This window comes from Bombus flavifrons, chromosome 15 (genome assembly GCF_040668555.2).
Source record: "Bombus flavifrons isolate JBK064 chromosome 15, iyBomFlav1_principal, whole genome shotgun sequence".
Lineage (NCBI taxonomy): Eukaryota > Metazoa > Arthropoda > Insecta > Hymenoptera > Apidae > Bombus > Bombus flavifrons.
In genome coordinates, this window is record NC_138456.1 from 8,677,154 (window position 1) to 8,691,138 (window position 13,985).

The 13,985-nt window shown below is 35.1% G+C and overlaps 1 protein-coding gene across 2 annotated transcripts in view; it reads right to left on the reverse strand.

Annotated features, from left to right (window-relative positions):
- sli (slit guidance ligand) overlaps positions 1-13,985 on the reverse strand; it is a 217,713-nt gene that overhangs the window by 27,916 nt on the left and 175,812 nt on the right. For both annotated transcript variants that reach the window (XM_069128244.1, XM_069128243.1), the window contains exons 3-11: positions 13,303-13,446; positions 3,852-3,923; positions 3,499-3,570; positions 3,202-3,415; positions 2,138-2,301; positions 1,502-1,573; positions 1,329-1,400; positions 1,173-1,244; positions 427-570 (exon numbers count right to left, since the gene is read on the reverse strand). In XM_069128244.1, the coding sequence (XP_068984345.1) occupies positions 427-570; positions 1,173-1,244; positions 1,329-1,400; positions 1,502-1,573; positions 2,138-2,301; positions 3,202-3,415; positions 3,499-3,570; positions 3,852-3,923; positions 13,303-13,446 (1,026 nt within the window). The remainder of the gene's footprint in view (positions 1-426; positions 571-1,172; positions 1,245-1,328; positions 1,401-1,501; positions 1,574-2,137; positions 2,302-3,201; positions 3,416-3,498; positions 3,571-3,851; positions 3,924-13,302; positions 13,447-13,985) is intronic.

Genomic DNA, 13,985 nt, shown 5'->3' on the forward strand with positions numbered 1-13,985 from the left:
GCTGGCGAAATTACGATTATAAATTAATAAAAAATAAAATAGAATGCAAAATTCAAGCTTCTTCCCTATATGCCAATAATTTTCAAAACTATTCAAATTTCTATTTTTTACGATTACTCGTTGATATCCATCTCTATTGCTATTCTCTAATAGTTTCAAACGAATAATATCGTGATAATACAATTAATTCGAACAGAATCTAACAATTTGCCCATATTTTCATGAAACAGCGAAAACGCTGAAAGAGTGTCAATCAGCGAACAACCGAGGCCAGAATATTCTGTTGAGCCCGTGGTACACAGCGAAACGAACGTGTACGGTGACACGAGTTTGCAATTCGATCCTGCACAACGCGTTGGAAAGGGCTCGAAGCGTTAAAGCCGCGGTAATTTGTATAAATTAACGGTTCAATGGCGGGATACAAACAGCGTTTCAATGCTTCGTAGATTGGCGAAAGTTCCATTGGCTAGGGATCTGATGTTGTTATCGTAGAGCGACAACAGAGTCAGGCTGGTCAGATCTCGGAACAGATCGGTTCGTATGCAGGATATCTCGTTCGCGTTCAGCAGCCTGAAAAGTTTGTATTGTCTCGTCAATTTACTATCGTTTTTTACAATATCGTTTACAATTTACAATATCGTCGCGATGCATCCATTTTCTTGTGCAATAATTAAGCAATATGTGTGTAGGAATTTATTTTACGATAAATTCGAATTAACTGTTAAAAGCTATCAAGTGGATGAAAGTTCACTGTAGCATATCTATTTTTAAACGAAAAAATTGATTAAATAAATAAGTAATAAAGAAATTTTGTCTATGATAGCATTTAACGTTTTGAACAACTTTTATCAATGCTGAACATTTAATGAAATTATATATAGCAATAATTATATCGCTTCAGACGATTACTGATACTACTTCTGATACTACTACTTCTGTATGAAGTATATACATATTTCCAGTAAATAGTTCGTACGTTCTATATAAATTTTCAGATCTGTTTGAAGTTTCACCAATATAATATAATATAATTACCAAAATAATTACAGTGCTAATGAAATTTCAAAATAATTTCCCCATTCAATTTTACTTCTTCAAATTAATCAAGTTTATCGATGATATATTAAACGTGTATACGAAATAAAATGTAAACGATTTCTATGTCGACTTACAGTAACTGCAAATTGGTCAAGCCTTGGAACAACCCACCAGGTAATTCGGTGATCTTATTTCCATACAGCACACTGTAATCAAGCGAAAAGCTTCAGTCAGAAAAATATTCTAATTTCGAATTGGCTGTAAATTTTACTATTATACATTATACGTACAGTGACTCCAACGATTTCAAGCCATGGAACGCGTCGGCCGCCACCTTTTTAATTTGATTGTTGCTGAGGTCGCTGTTGACGAGCGATGAAAAAAATAGCAAAGATTAAAACATCGCGTTCGGAACACAACATGAAGAAAAACATAAATTGGATTAATCGCGAACGTCACTCACATTCTGCGCAGTTTTCTGTACGGGGAGAAAGCCTTCGGCGGGATTTCCGTGATACGGTTCTGCTCCAAACGTCTGCGAATGATTGACAACATAGAGAATAAGTTAACAAACTCTCAGGCTAACGACCGCCTGATTTTTCCGCGTAGAAATTGCCTTGGGAATGGAATACGGAGAAATTTTCGTGGATATCAAATTAATTGGTTTTTATTAACGACCGTGACAATTTCTAACGTGTTGAGAATGAATGTGCACGAGTTTTCCAATTGTAATGTAACTGATTTGTTTTTTCACTTGCTATTTATTTATTCTTATTATTTTTATTTTTAGCTTTGTTTATTCTTGTAAGTTCAGATTTGATTTCATTCATTTTATTGTTGTACCAGCAACAGGCAGTTTATTCGTGGAATTATTCGTTCTTAATTTTTAGATAAAATCGAGAAAAATTTTAACCAAATTTACTACATTTACTTGTTATTTTATTTATCCTAAGATATTTACGTTACATTGGTTAAATACGAATTCATTTAGTTACTATCGTTAAATTTGAAATTCGATTGTCTTTGTTCGTCAAATTCGATGTTTAGGAGACAATTGGCAATTCTATACGGAGGTTGTGACAAAATAGTGTGTACGAACAGTTCTGTGGTATCCTCCGGCAGATGGGTGGGTACTTTCGTTAAAGAATTCTCTCTGCAGTCGACGATACCATCAGCGCATCTGCAAGGATGCGGGCACTGCGGTTCCGCGCTGCACTCTGATCCTGTACGTTCAACCAGCCCGGAACACTTGAATTCGTGCTCCTGTTTCGCGGACAGACACATGAAAGATTTCAGTACGATAAAGACACTGCTTTAAAAATTCGCCAGGTTATACCAGAAAATATTTTGATTAAGACGAAACGTGGTAAATATAATTTAATACTAAAATTACCAAACTTTTGCGACTATGTAGAGAAAACTTTTCAGGAGAGACATTTTGTGTTAGTAATTGTTAAAAAATTGTAAGTTTTTTTAGCAAATTATTATGATATTAGCTTTTATTCTTAATTATTACAATACTGACTGTAATAGGGATATGAATATAAATCGTTTAACAACAGATGGTAGAAAATTTAAAAACTGCTTCTACAAGCTATATTATGATGAAGATGAGGAAAAAAAGATTTAGTTTGGAGACTGTCTATCAGTTGTGGATATTTAAAAATTGATTAAAATATTCCAAAGGGTTGATAATCTCTTCTACATGAATGAACATAGGTGGACTAAGTAAATGCACAGTGATCGTTTGTCATATTTTAATTGTAATATTCTACGTACAGTAAATCTAGAAGCACAAACACATTACATATTGGTAGTTTTAGTATTAAATCTCTAAAGATAATTTTTATTTAGAAAAATCAGTAGTAAACGTCGATATTTTGAATACTGACAGTGTTATAAAGATAAAGTAAATTTCTCTTAGAAATTGATCTCATACGAATAGAAGAAGAAGAGTACAGATCCTTACTGACAGGAAGTATTGATTAATGGAAAACTAGACTAAGTAGAAATACCATCATGGACAGACGTATGTGAAAGAATTGTACAACGTTTAAAACGAAGTATTGATTATTTCAGTTCTAAATGTTGCTTTATTCCAATTCATTGGTTATGTTTTCCACGGAATTGAAAACGCGTAAGAATATTTGGCATCGATCAAACCTGTAAATCGGCGATATTTCGATCCTTCAAATGAATTGGAGAGCTGCATCGCGTGTGTTGTCCAAGTCTCGGATAGGTTTTTAAATGTCGAGAGAGCCAAGCTAAGTGACAATCGCAAGATAATGGATTATCTACCAGCTTTAATGTTCGCAAATGTGAAAAGCCACTGAGCATTTCTTTGCCTAATGTCGTTAACTTATTGTTGTTCAACATTCTGCAACAGAACAACAATATATAAAAATTATTTATTTAATCGTCGATCGACAAATTATAATTGCATTGTATTTATCTGCTTACAATACTTCCAAATCCTTTAACTCTCGTATCGATGCCTCGTCAATGCAGGTTAACACATTGTTGTCGAGATACCTGATAACAAAATTTGTTTGTTTATCTTGATATAAATTAATGACAAATTCTTTGTATTTCAATGCTCTTACGCTTATTTTTATACGATATAAGAAAAAACTATTTTATTCATAAAAATTCGATTCTCTTTATGCGACTAGTGCCTGACTAATGCGACTGATACTACTGCATAGAGCACGAATCTTTGATCGCTTCTACTAGTTTGCGTTTGACTTTACTCGGAGTTTCAATTACGGTACTTCGATGATATTGTCCACAGGAATTGTTAAGATTGCACTTACAAATACTTTAGGGATGAAATCCCTCTGAGTGTCTTTGGTCCAATCGTGGCAATCTGATTGTGGCTAAGGTCTCTGCAACAGGACACCATTAATTATTACAGAAAAAATGATCGTTATTAGATGTTACAAAAATACTAAAAATTAAAATATAGTTCGGTAGAACAATCTTTTTTAAAACGGAAATACTTGTACCATGGCGTACATTAAAAGGGAATATTTTTATTACACAATTCAATATTGACTTGAATCATAAAGAAGTGCTGTTCTTTTATATCAACCTTACTACTTTCCTTAAAAAGTTACAAAATAACTTTCCCATTATTAAATACAACTTTTTTTCAGTCTTATTTGACAGTCTGTTAATCCTTGAACAGGAACACTGTGAAGAACATTAACAAAAACAAAACCATCTTAATCCTAATTGACCTGTATCATATATGATCTAGCATACTCGTGTAAAAGCACGACATATTTATAATCTCCTGATGATTATGAGTAAATCAAAATTACTCGTTTTTCTCTTTAAGGAAACTAATTATCGACTCGGTTAGTTTCTTTTTTTTCTGAGAAACTCAGCAAATTTTTGATAAAAATACCACAAAAAATTCAACAAACGTCGTTTACGGAAACGATTACGTTGCTACGATTAATTATTTATTTAAATGCAATGTTTGTAAAGAAGGAGCTCGTCATCGATCGTGAAAAGCAAGAAAGTTGAACTCCAATACTTGGTGCATTGACCTTTTACTAAGTTTTCTGTCTTAGAATTAAAGTCTGATTTCCAATGGTGGAACAACACCGGTGTATGTTCTACTTCGCTACAGTTGGTATCAAGTTCGCTCTACATGTGATCAATAATTTAAGAAGTTGTCGAGTGTCAACTATGTACTACGGTTCCATGGATGACCCTCCCCATGGAAATTCTTCGGAGACAGTCCACAACTCACGTGTGACCGCGTGCACGTGCGCCAGTCACGTGGGCGGCTATAGCCTTCTTTAAGGTTTCACAGGGTCGTTACACGAGTAACGAGTCACCATTTCCGCGGCTTCACGTGACACGTCTCTCTCTCTATGAAATAGAGAAAAAGCTCTCTTCAAAGAAAGCGTTACGTTGTCACTTGTAGAAAATATTTACGTTAGTTACGAAAACGTTAGATACAGTTTCAGATTAATAATTAAGAATAACAGTAAAAAGAATTATCTATACCAGTATCGACAGAGATTGACATTAAAACAGTTTAAATGTGATTTAATAATATATGATTTAATTTAATGTAGAACGTCTGACTTGCGACGCTACAGTTCTTCACAATTTTATAATCTTTTAAAATACGAAATAGATTACTTTTTCCGTAATAGATCGTGAAAATTATTTTAACAAAGGGACATGACATTATGGTAATAAAAGAGCGTAGACTCTTCTATAAAAATAATTAACTTGACATTGAATCAAATCGTTGATCATAGAAATACGAAGGAACAATTCATTTCCTCTATGCTAATTAATTTTTATAGAAGCCTTTCATTGATACCTCCAATCCTTTATGAAATATTCGATAAGATATCGGATGAATATAAAGCATATTAAGTTACCTACCATCAAAAACTCACAAATAATATTGTTTGCAAAACTATTAATATACCGATACGATAAATTTAAATCAAGAAGCTTGTTAATGAAATAACTCTCGATGGTATACATAAAATAACCATTAACATCTCTCATCCTATATCTTAACGTAATCAACATGCATGTTAAATTTAATTTCAATTACCAACGCTATCGTTAACTTATACCATATCCACATATTTGCTATTGATAATCGATATAGTACGACATATTTTTGATATTCACCACGGGATAAGGTTGCGAAATTAACCGGAAAATGTTTTCTTAACAGAATGCGCTTCATCATATTTATCGTCATAATTTCCTCGGTACGCGAACACCATGAATAATGCATGGCAACGCAACGTTTTTCGAGTGCAACGCGCGCTTAACGGTAGAGTCAATCACGATAATGGATCCCTCGCTAAACCGTAGGGTTCATTTAAATAGATTGCGTTACGTCTCGCGTTCCTTCGCAAAGATCCATCCGTTCGAACCTTTTCTCGATGCACGAGTTTAACCAGACGTTCGCGATGATAGGTTAGAGGTCTCGGCGCCTGGTTCACCGTTGACCATCCATTGGCTACGAGACTCGCAGTCTGTAATTATGTCCGCTATCCGAGGCTACGGACAAAGCATCTCGACAAGACGAATACGAGGTAACAAAAATAAGAGATAAAGGCTCGAAAGGGAAGCTCGGTGGAGTCAAGGAAATCCGGAATAAGTAAGGGAAAATGTGTATTGAATAATATATCGTATTTATTTCTATAATTAATTTGAAAATTTCCTCTTGCCTAATAATTTATAAGTCGTAAGTTATACACTCTTTTCTTGTAATTTTATAATTTTACAATTTTATTACGATTTCACGTAAATTTTAAGTACGTTGAATTAACATGATATTGTATCTATGTAGAAATATACACTGGTTCACCAAACTACTGGAACACTTATACATGTCTCTTGTGAAAATATTGTGTGTGTTATATAAAACGTTTCGAAAGTTCATGGACACTGTAACAAGACTATCACGATTATGTGGGTAGAGTTTGAAACGTGTCTAGAGAGATGTATAGAAATTGCAAGATGTTTGAAACAAGTATATATTTCACGGATATCAGAAGAGTATTTAATAGGTAGATTGTCAGTTATATTGGTAAAGCACAATATTCAATAGAACCATATTTAACATCTACTGAACTCTGGAAATGCTTTGTACACACATATGAAAATGTATACATAATCATCCATATACATACCATGTAATTTTTACTATTTACAACTAAACTAATGTATAATTAATTCTCAGACTAAATAAGGGAAAAAATGTTGAACAAATTGAATTGCAATACTTATTTTCCACGTACTCGAAACGCTTTGATAAAGCAAGAACCAGCAAATTTAGACTGTTGCTTACCAGAGCCAATCCTGGAAGCAATTACCGAATTTCGGCCACGCAGACGTGCCGGGAGCAAAAGGAGAAGGCCAGGCTTTTAGTGGTGCCGGTTTCATTTGGGACTGGTGTTGTAGCTTGATCATGATAAGTTCCTAATTTGAACAAGCAATTTGGTACGACCATGAGTGGAATGCTTCTATTCCGTTGACGGTGCGATTCGAAGAAGGGTTACAAGGGATAATTAAATTTACTTCCTACTCTTTTCCTTTTCCTTGATGAAAAGCAGTGTCCACGTGTCGATGTAGCACTTTTGTCCCCCGTAAATTCCCTAGAATTTCAATAATTTCGAACGCGTTGCCTGAGATCAGTGCCGGTAGATTAAACTCCCACCGCGCTCCCAGCCAATCCAGAAAGCAATTACTGAATTTCGACGTAGCCGCTCCTTCGGTGGAACTAACAAAAGGACCTTCTGGACCTCTCTCATCTCTCTCTCAGTCTGTCTCTCTATCTTTCTTCCTCTCTGCACCTCTTCCTCTGTCTCTGTCTCTCTGTCTCTCTAGTCAGTGCTCGATTCCAAATGTTGCTGGTACTGTGCTTTGTGTTACCGCGATAAGAGTTGGGTGAAACGGAACCTGATTGGTGACCGCTTTTGAGATCATAAGGGAATAGTTCGTCTTCCGTAAAACAGTATTCGTAGCTTGTAACTATAATTTAGGTATAGTGTTAATTACACGTTAAAAAATGTAATATTTTTGGAAAATTAAAAACAAAGTGGTATTATATTGCTCGAGAAATTGTTTGTCTTTGCAATAGACAAAATAAATCGTCGTTGATAAAATACATTTCTTTGTACTTGCTCCAGACCAATAACTCGTAAAAAAAAACTACATAAATGTTGCATGTAGCGGATCTTGAAAATTAATTCTTACTAAATCTTGAATGAAGGAATTGTATTTCAGGCTTTTAATTCATTTTTGCACAAGCAATTATCTGTTGTCTACGGTATTTTCATTTGTACCCTGTATATCATAGTTTAGACGGAAAATCAGGGAATGTTCATATTCGTAGAAACGATTGGTGCAATAATTATAAGGTTCGAGTTATTTAACATTGTATTCATGACACAATTTCGCACAAAATAATTACGCAAATATTCAAGGAACTTAGGTACATTCATGGTTAATGATAAATTACGCCGTATTTGCATGCAATATCTGCGGGCTAACTATGATAAACGATGTTACGCGCAAAATTGCTGAAAATTACATTCAATTTTCCTTCTACGTCCTGGCATCGTTTCTTGTTCGATATATTATTTCTATTATTAAACCAAATGCATCTCTCTCTCTCTCTCTCTTCATATTTGATCTTTTATTAATATTCGTTTATTAAGATTTCCTCCATATTTCTCATTTACGCTTTCCACTTTGATATTTAACAATTTTTTAAAATTAATAACTCTACCTCCAATATTTTGAGACTAATATTATATATTACTATTATATTACTAAAGACTAATATTTCTCGAAATTTTCAAGAGACTGATAAGGATACATATCTAATTCTAAAATCAAATAAATAGCTTCATATAATATGAAATTTAAATGGCAACACGCGCTTGATTCACATGGCTATACAAATTTAATACCTATGAAAATGAAATGTTGAATTTGATTACGAAAAGAGTTCATTGGAAAATAAGACGCGCGTCGACCTGTCGCTATTGTAAATGTAAACAGAACAACGTTTCGTGCAACCATATCTAGAATCAAAGAAGCCTAGTCTCTTACGCGACGAAATACCGTTTCGTCCATAAATTTTGATGGCTAGGAATCGCAAGACGTTCAGTGGACCGTTTTGTTGCTTAAATCACCGCAACACCAGGTTGTCAAAGCGGACGTGGCTAACGTTTGTCCCGGTTATTATCGGCTTAAGTGTACAGCGAACAAATGTTATTGCCTCGTAAATACAAGCTTGTACGTTCACCACAGGTTCGAGGGGTATCGCGTTTCAAGCTGAGAGCAATATGCTTGCACACGACGTAGTGATACTAATCAGCCGCGTGTCCGCGCCCCTTTCCATTGTGTCAAACCATTTATTACCAGCGGAGCTTCATCCTCTTACCACCTCGAATAGCTTTCTACATTTGCGCGATGGGTTAATCACATGTTTCCGTTCTACGCTGTTCCGTCTGTGCTCCACGGTACCTCAGAAAACACTACGGAGCTCTTCGCAGAACGATGGTACACGATCACATCACAGAATCGAAGGAATCTTCGTGTACAGTTAATTAATATTTTGCGCCTTCTGATTGCTAGCTTGTACAGAAACTACTCGTGGGACGGTGCAGCGTGATTAATCAATTTTTTCGGTACGTTAGAAAAATGTACGTAGGATAGTGCGTCTGGAATAATTGCTGTGAATAAATCTGTCATTTTTTACTGATTGCGAAATTGTATTGTTAGGTAGTTTCTACATTTCTTTTATTTTCCATAAGGTGGAGTTTTTTTCCATACAAGTTACGAACACTATTTTTTAATATTTATCTCGGAATTTGCGATTATTTATGGTGTATCCTGTTGATAAATAACTTGATGAAAATAAGTAATTTGTTTCGAAAGATGTTTAATATTAATTATGTATCTGAGTAATGTAATTCAGGATTTGGTAAAAAAGTAAAGTTGGTCAGTTCGCTTTCTCATGTTACGTATATTTGTATAAAGCTTCTCCAATGTTCATTAGCATTTTAATGAGGCATCGTTGTCACGATTATATACGTATGTATTGATAAAATTTGAAATCGATTTGAAGATTCGAAAGTCGATAACGTAACTCGTTATGAGTACGTGGTACATCGGTTACAAGCGAAAACAGAATTTACATATTTACAAATAAGATGCAAAGAAAATGTGTATAATGTAAATTTAATAATGTAGTTTGTGCGTATTATGGATAACGATGCAAAAATCTACGCTAGTTGTTGTTTTAACATATATTATAAATACATTCTGAGTAAGCTTACTATTATATTTATAATTTTATAATTTTGTTAGATTCGCGGTAAGATAAAATTAATTACTTAGCGTGATTTCATGTTGGATAAAATTGCGTGTGTTAAATAATGTAGCTTTCAACGTGAATGTTAATAGAGATTTTAAAGTAAATGGTTTCAATGAGATGAGATCGTAACTAATTAAGTTTCAATGAAGAAAATATTTCATACAATACCTTAGTTTCGTATTACTAATTACTTTCAAGAGAAAAGCCAATCCGTGTTTTTAAATTCAAAAAGCTTAAGCTTAATAGGCTTAAACGTAGGTCGATTAATCTGCGTATCATTACCGCGTCGCTGTAATATACTTACTCTGGTTAAATATCTTTCTTTGAAGAAAATATTTTTACTGTTATTATAAAAGTATTCCACGCTTTACTTACGTTGATTCTCATATTCGAATAATTACTTAAATATTGTTCTTTCTAACTCTTTTTTACGTCCCATATCTGGAAGCTTCATAATACGTCGATCTATTTTAATCGCTATAAAATTGATGACAGAAGATTGAGAACACGTTTTATTCGAATACATTCCTTAATTACTAATACTTTCTTTCTGAAAAAATTCATGTAAACGTGTGTTCTGTGTAGCTTCGCTTCCTTTAATTATATAGCTAGTTGTGTACTAATTTTCGATCGGAAGAATTGAAGTTTAAAAATTGTCGTATAAACTTTGATCGTTAAAACTTCCATTTACAATTGCACTATATTGTTCCGAAATTATATATTATGATCCACATAATTCAATAAAATAATATAAAACAAAAAATGTTGTGCATCTATTATTTCCTTATAAAACGAAAGGAACTTTTGGGACAACCTAATATTATAGAAACGTCCTATTCTGTTCCGCCAAGCAACACCCCCATCCGTGTGTTAAACTTCTCTGGTTTCCTACAGGGGCATCGACTTATCCACGCCGGATGAAGGATTATCAAGCGTCCGGATGCCCGTGAGAATCTCGCAACATAATACGTCCTTTTGTAAGCTGGCTGATCCCGGCCTTATCATCAGAGACTATAGGTTTTCGTGTCCGAGGGCAGAGTGGAAGGCCTCGAGACTCGTAGAACTTTCGAGTTCTCATCTGACCACTTCACAACGTGATAGATGGGCCCATTCTCCGCCATATTCCTTTCTTAACCTTACATCTTCTTTTGTTTTTCTCTTCTGGTCTTCTCTTTCTATCTTTCTTCCCCTTTCACTTCTATATCATCGAAGATCACATAAATAGAAGAAATGTCCCTTCCCCTTTTTTATAGTGAACAAATTTCTTGACCATCGAGCAGGTTAACATGGCGTACCATTCACACAGAAGCTATGTCTGTTTAATCATGATGGAGGTTGGATGTGTTCCCATTCTCCTTTTTATCCTAGACCAAGTGACGGACTTGGGATCAGTTGATTAAGATTCAGGATCGAGAAGCACTCCAAGGGAAAAGTGGATCTTCGTGTTAATCTCGCTAGATCGCATTCCTGACGCTGGGTGCTCGATCTTCCTGCTGGCCAGCGGCTGACTGCTCCTTGATCCGGGGTCGGTTATGAAGCATGAATTTTTCGACTGACTGGTTGATTGTAGATAAAGGTAGAATGGGATTGTAGAAAGGAGCAGCGAGTGTTTTCTTCCATTTCAGTTTTTATATACTGATCATCCAAGTATTGTAAGTCGCTCATATAATTACTAATAAATTATAATTTCTTTTGAGGATTCTTCTAGTATTATTTATACTTTATTAGTGTAAAACTGTCTTAACGATGCTTATTTTACGGTGCGATCGCGAACCTGGCAATTTCTAATTAACGATACTCCTAAATTACGTATTATACATCGGTATATTTTCCTAACAACAATTTTTAATAATACGATAATACAAGCATCGACGACGAAATAATAAAACAACAACGAAGTATACTAACTAAAAATACGTATCCTACGAAAATAGCAAAGAGAAGTATCGAATACAGATTCGTCCTTCTAAAACACAATTCATTCGAAAAATAATTCGCATACCGCGACAGAGCTGAGAAGAACAGATCGTTGAAAAACCTGCTCCATTTTCCGCGAACAATAGCCTTCGTTCGTAACATCGTTCAGGTGTGGGTAACATAAAAACTGGGTAGCCCAGTAGTCGATAGATGAAACTTCCGTTCGCTTTTCCCTCCCATTCTTTTCTCATCTTTGCTATTCTATTTTTTAAAGTATAGGAAGCAGAAACTCGAAAGCGAGAAGCGAACGATCGGCTTTAAAAAAGGAGCAGAACAGAGGAGGCAAAATAGGTTTAAACCCAGAGCGGCAAAGTCATGCGTGTTCAATATGGGCAGAGTCGGGGGGGAAGAGGAGGAAAGCGGCTTTCACAAACCGAACTCGCGTACTTCCGCGTGTATACACGAACGCGTGGGTGGTATGTAGGCCATCGTCTGAAAAGTTTATGCGATAACCTCCGTGCTGCGCCCGACACTGACGAGGAATCGCCCGCGTGGACTTTCCGCGTGTGCGGCTGCCACGCGTTTTAAACAAATTCGTGATATCAAAACACGCCTGTCAACGGTCGAACGAATTGTAAAACGCGGCCGTCGCACGCCACTGATATGATTTCGTTATGTAGGTAGCTGTTCGCTTTTCCTTGTTTAAAGAACGTCCCATTGAATGGCGAGTAATATGGAAGCGTATGTTCTTTTTCCGGCTTGATATTTTTTCAACGAAGATTACTTGGGATTTTGAGTTTCGACCAAAGCGCTATGTATATTTGCAGCTTATGCATTTAAAAGCTATTTTCTTCTTCTTTTTTTTTTTGTTTGTCATACGGTAGTCGTGGCATTTGGAGTTTTTGGGGTTGGAGGTTTTTATTCAGCCAGACAGATGCGCGCAAAAAAATTTTTTTTAACTTTTGAAGATGAATGAATTTTTATTCACGAAGATTATTTATTCGCTTAAGTGAAAAAGGCCACTTACTTGTCTCTTCGTGTATGAGTTTATGCACGGTAAAGTTACTTTTTAATTTACGTAAACGAGCCGCGAGATTTTTACCTTTTTGTTGGAAGTTTATTCACTGAGAGAGATCATTCATTGGGATTTATCTAATGCAAAATAATTTTGGGATATTTACAGAATCAAGTTTTTTTATCCTCTTTTCTCACAAAATCCATTACCAGCTTTTCTATTTAGTATTTTCAATACAAATATTGCCTTAAATCGATGGATGTAATACTCTCGAAAAATATTATTTCGTGTTACAAATATTCCCTTAAATGAACGCCATTTTTACGACAAATTTTGTCACAGAAAAACGAATTAATTATTTTAGTCTGTTTATCAATTAAGTACACTATTAATTCATGCAGAAATAATAATAAATAAGTGGAAGGATAATTTCATTTAATTCTACGGTACTCACAGGCGCTTTAAATTCATCATGTTGCTAAAGAGAAGATCGGGGATGTGACGTATTTGATTATTGTTCAGACGTAGCTTCTCGACACCGACTAAATCCTGGAAGGCACCTCTTTCTATGGTGTGAATTTGATTATTCGATAGGCAACTGCAAAAGACGCATTGAACACCGATTTTGTTATATCAGTTAACTAAAGATTTTGTTTGTAACTAAACTAAAGATTTTGTTTTTAACTAAAGAGTTTGTCATTATAGTATATCGTTACAAAATCGCATCTTCTTTTCTCTCCCGTATAGGATTTTCATTTTTCTACGTGTACGTATATGTACAAACGCATCCTTAGAATTCAGCGAAAAATGGATTGTTGAAAAACGGACATTTCAAATATTATAAGATAATATCGTGCATGTGATGCGCGTGCAAACGTCTTAACTATTTCTGCATTATGAGCACGAACAAATCTGTCGACCCAGTTAACGTTAATTACTTTCGTTTCACGCCGATCTCATCTTGAAATTTCGTTCTTCGCGTTTCGAAACGTGCAAGAAACTTTACGCCCTTCGGAGGAAAGTCACGGAGCTGAAAACAGTCGAGGAAAGAATACAATCTCTATGCATAGAGCGAGTTTCACACAGAATTCGAGCAACTTTGCCTTCTTGTTGCAACAATGGCGTCCACACGGACGA